Here is a 15,575-nt window from a genome sequence, read left to right as displayed (position 1 = left end):
TCAGGGGACTGAATCACTGGCAGCTGTGGTGGTTTCCAGACTTCTCAACCCACAAACTCCAAAGACAACTTAGAAGGTCAGTAGGAAAGGTCTGTCGGACCTGGGTGAAAGAAGAAAATGATTTGGCCCCAGTCCTGGCACAACTATGGGGTGGCAGCAGTGGCTGCTTCCAGAGCTCTTGGGCCACAGATGGTGGGGGGGATCAAGTGGCTGATCAGAGGGGGATTGCAGTGATCTCTTTGCTGGCACTGAGGCAAAATTCTCTTTCTTTGCCCTGCTTGGATCTGTGTAGCAGTCCTGGATGGTGGTCCTCAGGCAAGGAGGAACACTGGAGTGGAGGCGCTCATGGTGGCAGTAGAGAGGGAATCCTCACAGTTCCAAGGTAGAAAAGAATGCTTGTGGTCACTCATAGACCAGAGCACAGGCCAGGAAAGGAGTAAATACCTCTCCTTTGATCAAACTGCCTTGGAAGATCTGAAAATTTACAGGTCCCTAGAAATATCTCTGAAAACAGCTACACAAAACCCCTAAAGCTTGGGACAGTACACCCTCTACACTGGAAGCAGAGCCTTACCTTAATAAAGAGTTACAAAGTGAAGTAATTGGCTGGAAACTTGGGCAAGCAGTGGAAAAAACTTAGACTATAGAATCTTATTTTGGTGACCAAGAATGTCAAAACATATAACCAGAAAAAGACAATCAAGTCAAAGCTCCAACATCCAAAGCCTCCAAGAAAAATATAAATTGGTCTTGGGCCATGGAAGAGTTCAAAAAACATTTTGAACATAAGATTTAGCAACTTCTACATTAAGGGATCAGAGGGCTTAGAATATGATATTCCAGAGGTCAAAGGAGCTAGGATTAAAACTAAGAATCACCTCCCCAGCAAAACTAAGTATAATCCTTCAGGGGAAAAAATGGATATTTAATGAAATAGAGGACTTTGAAGCATTCTTGATGAAAAGACCAGAGCTGAATAGAAAATTTGACTTTCAAATACAAGACTCAAGAGAAGCATGAAAAGGTAAACAGGAAAGATAACAAGATATTTGTAACTCATGAGACCTTTCTCGGTATTAGGGTAGTTGGAGGGAATATATATAGATGGAGGGCACAGGGTGAGTTGAAGATAAAGGGATGATATCTAAAAAGTGAGACTAAGGGGTGAGAGAGGATTATACTGGGAGTAGGAGAAAGGGAGAGTTAGAATGGGGTAATTTATCTCACATAAAAGAGGCAAGAAAAAACTTTTATAGTGGAAGGGAAGAGGGAGGAGGTGAGAGGGAATGAATGAATCTTACTCTCATTGGATTTGGCTTAAGGAGGGAATAACATACTCAATTGGGTATGGAAATTTATCTTACTCTACAGGAAATAGAGGAGAAGGGAATAAGAGAAGGTGAGATGATATAAGGGAGGGCAGATTGGGGGAGGGAGTAATCAGAAGCAAACACTTTTGAGGAGGGACAGGGTCAAAGGAGAGATTCGATTAAATGTGGAGTGGGATGAGATCGAGGGAAATATAGTTAGTCTTTCACAACATGACCATTATGGAAGTGTTTTGCATGACTACACATGTATAATCTATATTGAACTGCCTGCCTTCTCAATGAAGGTGAGTGGGGAGGGAAGAAGGGAGATAATTTGGAACTCAAAATTTTAAAAACATATGTTAAAAATTGTTTTTACATGCAACTAGGAAATAAGATATACAGGCAATGGGGTATAGAAATCTATCCTGCCCTACAGGAAAATAGAAAGGGAAGGAGATAAGTGAAGGGGGTGGGTAATAGAAGGAAGGGCAGATTGGGGGAAAGGGTATTCAGAATACATGCCATCTTGGAGTGGGAGGAGGGATGAGATGGGGAGAAAATTTGGAACTCAAAATCTTGTGAAAGTGAATGTTGAAAACTAAAAATTAATTAAGTTTTTAAAAAAATATTCGGGATCTCCTTTTTCAATTGGTTAACCTTCACAATCTTTTTTTTTTCTTGGATTGTTCTTAGTTTTTTGTTTTGTTTTGTTTTTTGTTTTGTTTTGTTTTGTTTTTTGTTTTGTTTTGTTTTAGTTTTTCCTCCATTTCTCTCATTTGACTTTTAAAGTCTTTTTTTAAGTTCTTCTATGAATCCTTTTCAGGCAGGTGACCATTAAGTATTATTCTTTCGGGGTATTTCTTTGCTTCAATATCCTGCTCTGGTCTTCTTTATCCCCATAATAACTTTCTATAGTTGGATTCCTTCTCCTTTGCCTATGCATTTTTTTGGAGTAATAGGCTAATTTTGGTAATCACCTCTGGTCCTGTGGTATGGGAGGTGCTGCCTCTTGCCCAAATCTTCAGTTCTCCCCACTAATCTAGAGCCAAAACCAAACCTTCAGCCTCCTGTAAGCGCTCACGTCCAGGGGCATTCCACACCACTGCTTTTGCACTCGCCCAGTGTGTGCTAGTTCCTTCTAGTCCCTGCCACTCTGCACTCTCTGCAGCACAGCTGGGTCTGATGTTCCTTGTCAGCAGAGGTTACCTCGATCTTCCTAGACTCAGACTACCAACTCTCCTCACTATTCCAGGAGTAAAAAGTTCCAGTGGCTGGGGCTGAAGTCACCTCCCAGACCAGTTAACCCCAGGGCTTGCCACTTGTTCTTAACTTGAACCCTAGCCTGAAGGTGTTTACTCTTCACAGGGACCAGTCTTCCTGGGATTTTTCTTCTGATCTTCTCAGATGGTCCCAGGAGGACCCCTACTATGCCCCTATTATTATTTATTTTTACCCACCACAACTCCCCCATACACACTTTGTTTGCCCTGAGGCACTATTTTATCTCTTTTGTGGGGAAAAATCTTGAGAGTTTGGAACTTTCTGACCTATTCTGCCATCTTCCCAGAATCCTCTCTGCTTTTCAGTTTTAACCTGAGGGAAGAAATAGGGATAGTCTCATGGCAGCCTCGCATTCCTATCCTTCTGCTTTAGAGCCTAGGAATTTTATACTACAATTCTGTTACTAAAGTTTCCACAGCATAAAGAATAATCACATAATTTTCCCATGTCCTTCTTATCCCAATGAGATCAAAACCTCCCTCAAATCTCTCTTTCCTAAACTTCAAACTCTTTACTTTCAAATCTTTCATTAACAGTCAGTATGAACAGACTACAACTTTCTTCAAATATCTACCAAGTTCATCTTATCTTTTTATATCCTTTTAAAAATGTACCTGTCTTGTTTTTGTCATATTCTGATTTAACACTTCCCTTCTTTCCTTGCTCAATATTCCTTTAATATTTATTTCCCAATCATATCCCAGACTATCTATAGAACTAATCTCCACTGAATTTCTTCTTAGTAATTTAACAAAAAAATTTCTTATACAACCCCCGTTAATTGCAGTACTATTGTTGCCTTTGGGGCTCTTAAGAGCTTAAAATGCATTATCTTAGGCAATTTCTTTTGAAAACCTTGTTTCTAGTTTATCTAAATAATTAGGTTCTGTTAACATCATTAACAGAAGAATACACATGGGTAATACCAAAACATTTTTCTAAATTAAATTTTACTTACTCTTCAGGTGCTCCCTATTTCAAACAAGCTTCTAGGAAAGAGCTAGTAATAGACAATTCTTAAGTGTTAAATAAATTTAAATTGTAAGCTTCAAAACACATTTTTTTTCTTTCTCTAATCAGTGAATTCACTTTCTTCCCTAGCACTAAAACAATAAATCCACTTTCCAAACAAAGAATGATAAAAAAAAATCTAAGTATTGTTTCTATGTAACTTTCATAGTTTTATTCTTATTTGTCCTTAAAACAAATTCTACAAGAGTATTACCTCAAAACTCACTAAAGCACTTCAGCATTTATAAAAACATTCAAACCATATTTTGGAAATTCACTATAGAGAAAATTATATTTTCAGTCACAAATTTAGTTTCTAATTAGTTTATGATATCATAAATTTCTGCAGACTGTGAACAAAGATTCCTTCTTATCTGTGTCTCGTCTTTCTTCCAACTTGGCCAGAGTTAAAAGACAGAGAGAGACTTTCTTTCTGAAGAAAAAGGTTTCCATTCCTTCTCCTTTGGCTGACCAGGCCTCCAGAAAAAGCTAGTTTGACATACAAAACACCGACAACATGACAAGATAGACACAAGAACACTTGAAAATTAGGGTGCACAAGTAGAAGTCCCTGTTCAGGCCAGATGTGGGGCCTTTCTTATATGTCTTAGGCCAATTTTGCTCTATTTTTAGTTACCTCCTTTTTGACTGGGAACGAATTTCTGTTTCCAGACTTCCCCAACCCCTTCTTGAATGGGAAATATCCCTCTCACTTGAACTGGGGTTCCCTTTGAAGAAAAATTCTCCAAGGACCATCTAATGACTTCTCTGAAGGGGCATAGTTGGTATGCACCTTCCTTTTCCAACTAGGAAAAAACCCTGTTTTCAATGCTTCCCCAATCTCTTCTTGCCCTGGAGATATACTGACAATGCATGCTTTACGCCCTTAGAGGGATTTCCTGGATTGCATAGTTATTAATTATTGCCAAATAGTTAAAGTAAATGCAAACAGAGCACAAAGACAAACAAGCAAAGTTGCAACTTTCCCAACAGCATGGGGGTTTTACCTTGGCTGAAGCTGATTTGAAACTGAGTTGGAGTCTGACCTTCAAGGTAGCCTCTTACAAAGAAGTCTCTCCATGAAAATACCACCAAGGTGCTCTCAGGAACTTTCTCAGAGAGACTGCCCCAGGGGCCAGTGTCCCCTCTCAACTCCTGGATGAAAGTACATCAACTGACCTGATTGAAATTAAGGGAAACTGAGGCAACAAAGTTCTGAGCATGTTCAATTTATTGCTAAGGCTAGCAGTTACCAATAAATGGGGTCTTCAGCTCCTCAGCAAGCCAAAAGAGCCTATAAGACTTCTTATACTTTAGGGAATGTGGATAAAAATAGGACAGCACATAGGCAAGACACAGGATTAAGTCATCTAGTTTCTATTGATGGAAGGGATGAGGATTTTTTTCCTTGTAACTAGAGAAAGCTGATCGGTTGAGTCCACTTGCATCATGGTGAGGACAGCTAGTGGTACAGAAATAACAGGTTTCCTTAACATAAAGATAGAACCAAAATTTTACAAAAAGACAACTTATGAACTTAACTCAGAGATAAAGAAACAAAAAATAATAGCAAAAAAGAAATAATAAACAATAAAGAAACAATTAAAAAAAATCTAGTCCAACTGAAGAAGTCACTAACAATATCAGAATGGAATGATGTTGACATCTGAGAAAATTGAATTGATTCTATTTTGTAATTGATATCATTCTGGATCCCCACCAATATGTTGTATAATTGCTCAATATTTCTAGAATGACTGACTCTAGTTCATCTTTTTTTTCAAGATCCACAAACTAAAATATTAAAAATATTTCCTTTACAAGAATAAAGTTGCTAATGGAAAGAAACCACATATGTTGTGTTAGGTATCAGTGCAAGAGATAAAATATCACCGAATAAAATTACCTGTGACAAATTAAAGTGAAAGACACCAGCGTAAGTGCTGTTTTTAATTGTTATACTGGGAGTGATTCCTCTTGATGTGAGCAGACTTAAGGTGTGTTCTGTGTTTTCATTAATTTTAATTCCAGATAAGAAAAAACACTGTACAACCTTTGGGGGGGAAAAATCAAAATATCAAATGTGGGTAAGTAAAGGAAGGATAGATGGGAGTTTCATCTCAATTTATAAATAAGGAACAGGGTAGAAGGAAGAACAGAAGACTATACTATTTCCAATTTCTTTTGACAACGATAAAATGACATTAGATGATATTTATACCTGTGTACAACCACATTTTGAATCAGAGAAGGATCAGCTTTCAACAAAATAGAGATATTATAAAAACACATCTACAATGACAGAATGGTCCATTTAGTGTTCAATACAGCTATAGAATGGTTATTTGGATAGGTAAGGTGGTAATTGGAGGGGCAATCATTCATCCATTTAGAATTATCTCTTCCCAATTCTGAAAAGAGAAGTATTCCAATAGACTATAATGCTATTGTAAAGGTTGGGTTGAAACCACCCCCATCTAGGCTTAACTAGATGAGAACACTTTTTTTTTAAATCAAACAATCAAAACTGAGTGTGAGACTGTACACCTCCTTGAAGTAATCAGAGCCAATGTATGAGACCAGTCATGTGCTTAGCAGTGTATTTTTAAAAAGAAGTTATCTCAGAATCACAGGAAGAGATTCTGAGCACCTGGATTGGAGAGACTAGAGCAAGCAGAGTATTTTGGGAAGCCTTACAGCAGAGAACTAAACTATGGCGGAAGAGGGAAATATTAGCAAGAATCACTGGCTCCATACACCTCTTGGAGAGGAGGGCTCCCTGAGAGAAGTACCATGAAAAGCTATTTTCCTAACTTCTCTTTCCTAATTTCTCTCTATCTAAAGACAGTAATATAATAATCTGTTGTTTCATTACCCAGCTGTTCCCAGTAAACCACAATTTTGCCTCAACCGCAATGAAGTTAACTAGGAAACTGATTTAAATGTAAGATTAGGCAAAGATCCTAACCTCTGTCTAGGTATCAGGAATTTGCCTGAGTGCTCAGAGTGGTAAAATAAACTCAGAACTCTTCATCTAAAACAAACTTCCTGCAGCCCAAAACAAGGGAACTAAATGGATCTTTGTGGATATTATATTAACCTTCAAACTTAAAATAAGCTAATTTGTATAAGAGGGCATCACATTACTGATAAAAATACTACACATCCAAAAAGCAATGGAGAAGAGTTAATATAAGCAATGAATATAACTTACCAAGTTTTCTGAGGAAAGATATAGCTTGATTAGATCAGTATGCTCCATTTGTTCAGAGGAAGAACAGGATAACATTGCCCGGGAAGCTCCTAGATAATACATAAATAATATATGTACATTGATATACAACAACTTCCACTAAGACCTTCAGTTTGAAAAATGTTGATAATGACTCATTGGAACTAACAGGGAATTAGTGTTGTCTCTTTAACAGGGTCAGGGAGAGTGGCTGGGAGGGGGAAATTACTGAGGAAAATGGAAAAATCATCTCCTAATTGGAGAGAACTGGTCAGTGAAGCACAACTAACAAAATCCCCAAGTAAGACTGCAAATGTTAAATGATTAATCAATCAATCAATATGCATTTATTAAATGCCTACTGTGTGCCAGGCATTGTGTTAAGATCTACGGTTACAAAAAAGTGGCAAAAGACATTTCTTCCTCTTAAGGAGTTTACAATCTAATAAGGGAGACAACATGTAAAACAAATATACACAAAGTAAGCCCTATACAAGATAAAAAGGAAATAATTAAAAGAGAAAGGCACTGGAATTAAGAGATATTGGGTCCACACCCAAGAAAGAAATAAGGAGTCTGAATGCAGATGGAAGTATACTATTTGCTCTCCTTTTCCTGTGTTGTTTTGTTTTATTGCTTCATTCTTGTGGTTCCTCCCATTAGTTCTAATTGTTCTTTACATCATGACTAATGAGAAAACATGCTTAACATGAATGTATATGTAGAGCCTATATCAGATTGCATGCCGTCTTGGTGGGGAAGAAGTGGGAGGGGGAGAAAATTTAAAACTCAAAATCTTAGGAAAGTGAATGTTGAAAACTAAAAATAAATTAATAATTATCAAAAAAAAAAACCACAGACAGAGAGAGACAGAGAGAGACAGAGAGAGAGAGAGACAGAGAGAGAGAGACAGAGAGACAGAGAGAGAGAGAGAGAGAGAGAGAGAGAGAGAGAAGGCTTCCTGTAGAAGGCAGGATTTTAATTAGGACTTAAAAGAAGCCAAGGAGATCAATAGTTGGGAGCGGAGGAGGAAGAGTGTTCCAGATATGGGAGACAGCCAGAGAGAATGTATGAGGCCAAGAGATGGAGTGTCTTGTTTCATGGAACAGCCAGGAAACCAGTGTCACTGGATCAAAGAGTAGCAGACAGTGAGGTGTAAAGTGTAAGAAAACTAGAAAGGTAGGAAGGGACTAGATTATGATTAATAATAATAATATGATTAATAATGTTTCACTTTTCCATTGAAATTGACAAAATGTTTTCCTCAAAATAACCAGTGATAAGGTACTGTAAGTATTTTACTTGCCTTTTATAGATAAGAAAATATCTTATATATTTGAAGTGATTCACCCCCAGGCCACACATTTAGTAAACAGAAGAAATGGGAATTAAATTCAGGTCTCCTGATGCCAAGACCAGTGCTTTCTCCACTATATGATGCTGCTTTGAAGAATAAATTCAGAACTACAGCTTTCTGAGAAAGATCCCCCTCCTCCATCTTTAAGGTGAAATGATCAGCAGTCCAAAAGCCTCTCTCTAGCTCTCAGTTAGGAATTACAGATACTGAGTTAGAAAATGGAAATATGTAAGTGAGCTTGTAAGGAATGGGCAGTAACAGTCATCCAGTTATTTCAGATAAATCCTTTATCTAATTCATATAAGAATGAGGATTATATGGTGCCTACTCCTCCCATCCTTTCCTCCACATTTATATATTCTTTTCACACATCTCAAGATTTTCCTTCTTAACTGAGAGCTTAAAAATACCCTCTACCACAACCTGAACCACCAGCCAATAAAATTTCTATCATGGTTGAGGTCATCTTTGGTAATCTGACTGGGGCTTTGGTCTACTTCTGCAGTTTAAGAGAAAGAGAAAGGTGATGGTCTCTTTGATTAAAAAAAAAAGAAGAAGAAGAAATAAATAAATAAATGACAGTCACTTAGAGGATCTGTTGATTCAATAATTTTCAGAAAGAGTTTTGAGAGACTGGTTCTCCTCTCTCTACACATGAAGCTCCTGTAACACTTAAGCAACTAAGATTCAGGCTCCACAGGGTGAATCTTATCCCACTGTTTCCCAAGAGGACAAAGAACCTGAGTGAAGACTATTTGTTAATGTCTTTCTGTAGATCACTGAAGAAAACTATACAACTGGTCTCAGACCTCTAGGTGGCTTAGTAGACAGAGCACTAGGCCTGGAGTCAGTAAGACTTGTGTTCAGATCCAGCCTCAGATACTTAACCAATCTTGGAAAAGTTACCTACTCTCAGTTTCCTCATCTGTAAAATAGGAATTATAATAGCACTTACCTCCCAGCATTATTATGAGCATCAAATGAGATAATATTTATAAAGTGCTTAGCACAATGCCTGGCACATAATAGACACTATATAAATGCTTCCTATTATTATTATTATTTCAAGTTGGGAAGAGATATCCTAGTGGACAAGAACAACCAGAAATTTTTGTATTAGACAGTGATTATGAGGTTCTGCCTTACAAAATGTCACTGGTCTAGTACATAAAAAGGGGGAGAGGAGTTAGAGACCTCACATTAAAAAAAATCACAGTTTTACAATTTCATCATAGAGAAGCACGTAGATCCATAAGTATCTTGCTTTAAAAAAAAACAATATTTCAAGAAGCAAAAAAACAAGGGCTTACAACTAAGAATAACTTCCCTAGAAAAACTTAACATTATCCTAAATGGGAAAATGGACCTTTAGTAGAATAAAAGACTTACATATTCCTAATAAAAAATTAGAGCCACGGAAAAACTTTGAAATAAAAACACAATAGTCGAGAGAAATGTAGAAAGGTAATTAGATTTAAGCAGTTAGAAATAGCTAAATGATGCTGAATTGCTCACATTTTAATAAAGGGGAAAAAAAACAAATTTTTCTTCAAAACCACATTGTCTTCAAGGTACACAAAGGATGTCATTCAGTTAGTTGTAAGAGAGTGAAGAAAAGGGTGTAAAAAAGGAAAACCCTAAGGAAGAAGGGAAGGATGAGGAATTTTCTATTTAGCAATAATTAGGGTGTGTGAGAATATGAGTATATGAAAATGGAGTCATAGAAGGGAGGAATGGGGGTTTCAAGATCCTCCCTCTTATCTGAACTAAAGAAAGGTTGAGGGAAAAAACAAAGAAACAGATACAGAGAAAGAAAGTTTAACATAGAAATACATTAAATATAACCAGGAAAGTGGATGTAAGGGCAAGGAAAGTAAAGAAAAGGACTAAAGAGGGAGGGAATAGTCAGAAGGAAAAATAATCAAACCAACACGTGTCAACTTTGTAGTGTAAATCATAGAGAATAGACTAAGGCAAAGAAAGAAAGTATAAGAACCAGAGATCAAGAAATGGACTTAATGAAGAGAGGTAGGAAAAAGGAATAGGAAAAGATTAGTCCAACCATAGATTACTAGTGCTAATCACTTTAAGTCTTTTTCTCTACCTCCTTCTTCTTTTCAATGAGAAAGATGGGAATGGAGACACATAGAGAAATGCATAAATAACAACCAAAACTAAATGAGATGAATTTATCAATAACAGACATTGGCAAAATAGAGTACAAAGCAGACTAACAATGTTATTGATAAGAGACACATTTGAAAGCTAAAAATATACATTCAGAGTCAAATTAATTATTATTAAGCCATAAGCAATTTCAGAAAAGTGGGGCTAAAAATCATGACCTCAGAAAAGACAACATTAAAAATAAATTCATTAAGAATTAATCAGGTATGGGCAGCAGTGAATAGAGCCCTGGAGTCAGGAGGACCTCAGATACATAACACTCACTAGCTGTGTGACTCTGGGCAAGTCATTTAACCCCAACTGCCTCACAAAAAAAAAAAAATTAAGCAGGTGAGTGAAGTGAGCAGAACTAGGAAAACATTGTACAAAGTAACAGCAACATTGTGTGATGATTAATTATGATAGATTTAGTTCTTCTCATCAATTTAATGATCCAAAACAATTCCAAAAGATTCATGATGGAAAATGCTATCCACCCATTGCTACATATCCACCTAATGCTATACCAGATTGCTTGCTGTCTTGGGTAGGAGAAAGGGAAGGGAGGAAGGGAGAAACATTTAAAACTCAAAATCTTAAAAAAATGAATATTGAAAACTATCTCTACATGTAATTGGAAAAAATAAAATATTGTTAAATGTTAAAAAAATGTTAAAAAGAGTTAAACAGAGAAATATAATTAAGCTTAAAAGTGCCATATACAATATAATAATGTTAATACTTACATATGTACAAAATGCTATAGCAATTAAGTATTTAAAGGAAAAGCTAATCAAATTGTACAAAAAACAGACAGCAAAAGTATAATCATTAAAAACCTCAATGTTCCCTTGTCAGATATAGACATGTAAAAGAGAGGTGGAGCCAAGATGGAGGAGTAAAAGGAGGTACTCACCTGAGGTCTCCCTCAAACCCCTCCAAATACCTTTATATAATGACTCTAAACAAATTCTAGAACAGCAGAAGCCATAAAAAGATGGAGTGAAACAAATTTCCAGCCCAAGACAATCAGAAAGGTGAGCAGGAAAGATCAATGTTGCACCACACTGAGAGAGGAGCACAGTCCAGCACAGCCCATGCCAGCACAGACAAGGACCCAGCAAACCCGAAGAAGGCCTTAGGAATGACTAAATCAGGGGGGTGGAGCCAAGATGGTGGAGTGAAAGCAGTGACTTGCTTGAGCTCTCCCCCAAACCCCTCCAAATACCTGTAAAAAATGACTCTAAACAAATTCTAAAGCACCAGAACCCACAAAAAGACAGAGTGAAACAAATTTCCAGGCCAAGGAGTGACTAAATCAGCAGTGGCAGCAGTAGTGACTGCTTCTGGAGCTCTTAGCCCATAGACAATAAGGGGATCTAACAACTGGTCAGAAGGAGATTATAGGGGTTTCTTTGCTGGGACTGAGGCAGGACTCCGTTGCTTTGCCCATAATTGGATCTGGGCCACAGTCCTGGGGGGCAATCTGGGGCAAGGAGGAGGAATAGCATAGTAGAACTTGTGGCAGCAGTGGAGAGGGGATCTTCCTCACAGTTCCAGGGCAAAAAATAGTGTTTGTGATCACTCACAGACCAGAGCACAGGAGTAAACACCTCTCCTTAGATCATACCACCTTGGAAGAACTGAAAACTTACAGGTCCCTAGAAGTACCTCTGAAAAGAGCTTCGTAAAATCCCTGAATCTTGGAACAGTTTGACCTCCACAATGGAAGCAGAGCCCTGCCTTAACAAAGAGTTAATAAGTCAAATAATAGCCTGTGAAAATGAGCAAACAATGAAAAAACTCAGACTATAGAAATTTATTTTGGTGACCAAGAAGATGAAAACATACACTCAGAAGAAGACAACAAAGTCAAAGCTCCCACATCCAAAGATGCTTCCAAGAAAAATACAAATTGGTCTCAGGCCATGGAAAAGTTCAAAAAGAATTTTGAAAATCAAGTAAGAGGAGTAGAGGAAAAATTGGGAAGATAAATGAGAGTGATGCAAGAAAATCATGAAAAATGAGTCAACAGCTTGGTAAAGGAGACATTAAAATATTGAAGAAAATAACACCTCAAAAAACAGACTAACCCACATGGCAAAAGAGGTCAAAAAAGCCAATGAGGAGAAGAATGCCTTAAGAAGCAGAATCAGCCAAATGGAAAAGGAAGTCCAAAAATTCACTGAGAAAATATTTCCTTCAAAATTAGAATGGAACAAATGGAAGCTAATGACTTTATAAGAAATCAAGACATTGTAAAACAAAACCGAAAGAATGAAAAAATAGAAGACAATGTGAAATATCTCATTGGAAAAACAACTGATCTGGAAAATAGAGCCAGGAGGGATAATTTAAAAATTATTGGACTATCTGAAAGTCATGTTCAAAAAAAAGAGCCTAGACATCATCTTTCAAGAAATTATCAAGGATAACTGCCCTGATATTCTAGAACCAGAGGGTAAAATAGAAATGGAAAGAATCCACTGATCACCTCTTGAAAGAGATGCCCAAAGGAAAACTACTAGTAATGTTGTAGCCAAATTCTAGAGTTCTTAGGTCAAGCAGAAAATACTGCAAGCAGCCAGAAAGAAACAATTCAAGTACGGTAGAACCATAGTCATGATAACACAAGATTTAGCAGCTTCTACATTAAAGAATCAGAGGGCTTGGAATATGATATTGCAAAGGGCAAAGGAGCTAGAATTACAACCAAGAATCACCTACCCAGCAAAAGTGAGTATAATCCTTCAGTGGAAAAAAGTGGACATTCAGTGAAATAGAGGAGTTTCAAGAATTCTTTAGGAAAAGACCAGAGCTGAATAGAAAATTTGACTTTCAAATTTAAGACTGATGAGAAGCATAAAAAGGTAAACAGGAAAGGGTAATCATAAGGGACTTAATAAGGTTAAGCTGTTTGCATTCCTACATGGAAAGATAATACTTGTAACTCACAGGAACCTTCTCATTATTAGGGCAGTTAGAAGGAGTATATATAGACAGAGGGTGCCGGTGTGAGTTGAATATGAAGGGATGCTATCTTTTTAAGAGGTGAGAAAAGAATGTGCTGGAAGAAAGGGAAAGGGAGAGGTAAGATGGGGTAAATTATCTCACATAAAAGAATCAAGACAAAGCTATTACACTGAAGGGGAAAATGAGGAAGGTGGGGGGAATGAGTGAACCTTAAGAATTGGCTCAAGGGCAGCTAGGTGGTGCAGTGGCTAGAGCACCAGCCCTGAAGTCATGAGGACCTGAGTTCAAATTCAGCCTCAGACCAAAACACTTGACACAGACTAGCTGTGTGACCCTGGGCAAGTCACTTAACCCAAATTGTCTTTAAATAAATTTAAAAAAAAATAATTGGCTCAAAGAGGGAATAACATAAACACTCAATTGGGTATAGAAATCTACCTTACCCTACAAGAAAGTAGGAGGGGAAGGGAATAAGATAAAGGGGGAGCAGTAATAAGAGGGAGGGCAGATTGGGGGAAGGGGTAGTCAGAAGCAAAACACTTTTGAGAAGAGACAGGGTGAAATGAGAGAGTAAATAAAATAAACAGAGGGTGAAATAAGATGGAGGGAAATACAGTTAGCAATAATAACTGAGAAAAAAATTTTAAGCACATTTCTCTAAGTCTTCATTTCTCAAACATATAGAGAATAAATTTATAAAAATAAGAGACATTCCCTAATTGATAAAAGATCAAAAGATATGAACAGTTTTCGGATGAAGTAATCAAAGCTAACTATAGCCATATAAAAAAATACCCTAACTCACTATTGATTGGAGAAATGAAAATTAAAACAATTCTGAGGTACTGTCTCATACCTATTAGATTGGCTAATAAAACAAAAAAGCAAATAACAAATGTTGAAGAGGATAGAAGGAAAGTGGAACATTAATTCACTGTTGGGGGAGTTGTGAACTGATCCAACCATTCTGGAGAGCAATCTGGAACTATGCCCATAGGGCTACAAAACCATGCATACCCTTTGACCTAGCATTACAATACCATGTCTGCATCCCAAAAGAGATTAAAAAAAAGGAAAAGGACCGATATGTACAAAAAATATTCATAGCAGTTCTTTTCTAGTGGCAAAAAAATTGGGAATTGAGGGAATGCCCATCAAATGGGGAAAGGCTAAACAAATTGTGGTATGTGATTGTGATGGAATACTATTGTAGCATAAGAAATGATGAGCAGAATGCTCTCAGAAAAACCCAGAGATTTACATGAGCTGATGCAAAGTGAAATGTACTTTGTGCAAAGTAATAGCAATATTTTAAGATGATGAGCTGTGAATGACTTAGCTATTCTCAGCAGTACAATGATCCAAGACAGCTCTGAAGGACTTAAGACAAAAATACTATTCATCCCCAGAGAAAGAATTGAAGGTGTCTGAATACAGATTGAAACTTTTTAACTTTCATTATTTTTCTTGAGGGTTTTTTGTTTGGAGGGGAGAGGGTTAGGTCTATTTTCTTTCACAACATGACTATTATGGAAATGTTTTGCAAAACGACACATTTATAACCTATATTGAATTGTTTGCCTTCTCAATGGGGACGGGGTGAGAATTTGGAACTCAATGCTTTTAAAGTTATTGTTAAAAATTGTTTTTACGTGTAACTGGGGAAAAATAAATACTAAACAATTTTTAAGAGACAGACAAACAAGAAAGAAGTTAATGATTAGAATAAAAAATTTAGATATGGTAGATCTCTGGAAAACACCTAAGGGAAAATGAAATTAATATCCACATTTTTAACTAGTACATGGCACCATTACAAACATTTATCATATTCTATGAAATAAAACCCCACAAACATGCAGCTCAGCACAATTAAAAATTACATTATAGGTATTTGAATAAAAGATTAAAATTTATGATGTAATTAAAACAAGTGATTTAATCCTAAAGAATTGTTGAGTCAAAGAATAAGTCATAGAAGTAATAGATAATTTCATCAAAGAAAATTATAGAAAGGAAACAATATGCCAAGACTTTGAGGGGGAAACCAGAGCATCCTTAGGGGAAATTTATGCTTGTAAACAATTTCATAAACAAACAAAAGAAAAGAAAGAAAGAAAGACAAAGAGAGAGAGAGAGAGGCAGGCAGAGGGAGACAGAGAGAGGGAGAGGGGTGGGGGAAGGGAGGAAGGAAGGAAGGAAGGAAGGAAGGAAGGAAGGAAGGAAGGAAGGAAGGAAGGAA

The 15,575-nt window shown here is 36.9% G+C and overlaps 1 protein-coding gene across 1 annotated transcript in view; it reads right to left on the bottom strand.

The window, feature by feature from the left end:
• The window catches only part of CATSPERB (cation channel sperm associated auxiliary subunit beta), a 238,521-nt gene that overhangs the window by 189,118 nt on the left and 33,828 nt on the right, over positions 1 to 15,575 (bottom strand). Inside the window, exons 2-3 of the mRNA XM_027870178.1 lie at positions 6,820 to 6,908; positions 5,512 to 5,658 (exon numbers count right to left, since the gene is read on the bottom strand). Coding sequence (XP_027725979.1) covers positions 5,512 to 5,658; positions 6,820 to 6,908 — 236 coding nt within the window. The remainder of the gene's footprint in view (positions 1 to 5,511; positions 5,659 to 6,819; positions 6,909 to 15,575) is intronic.

The sequence above is a fragment of the Vombatus ursinus genome, unplaced genomic scaffold, assembly GCF_900497805.2.
Source record: "Vombatus ursinus unplaced genomic scaffold, bare-nosed wombat genome assembly UNPS02014794.1, whole genome shotgun sequence".
Lineage (NCBI taxonomy): Eukaryota > Metazoa > Chordata > Mammalia > Diprotodontia > Vombatidae > Vombatus > Vombatus ursinus.
This window is presented reverse-complemented; position numbering and strand designations above follow the sequence as displayed.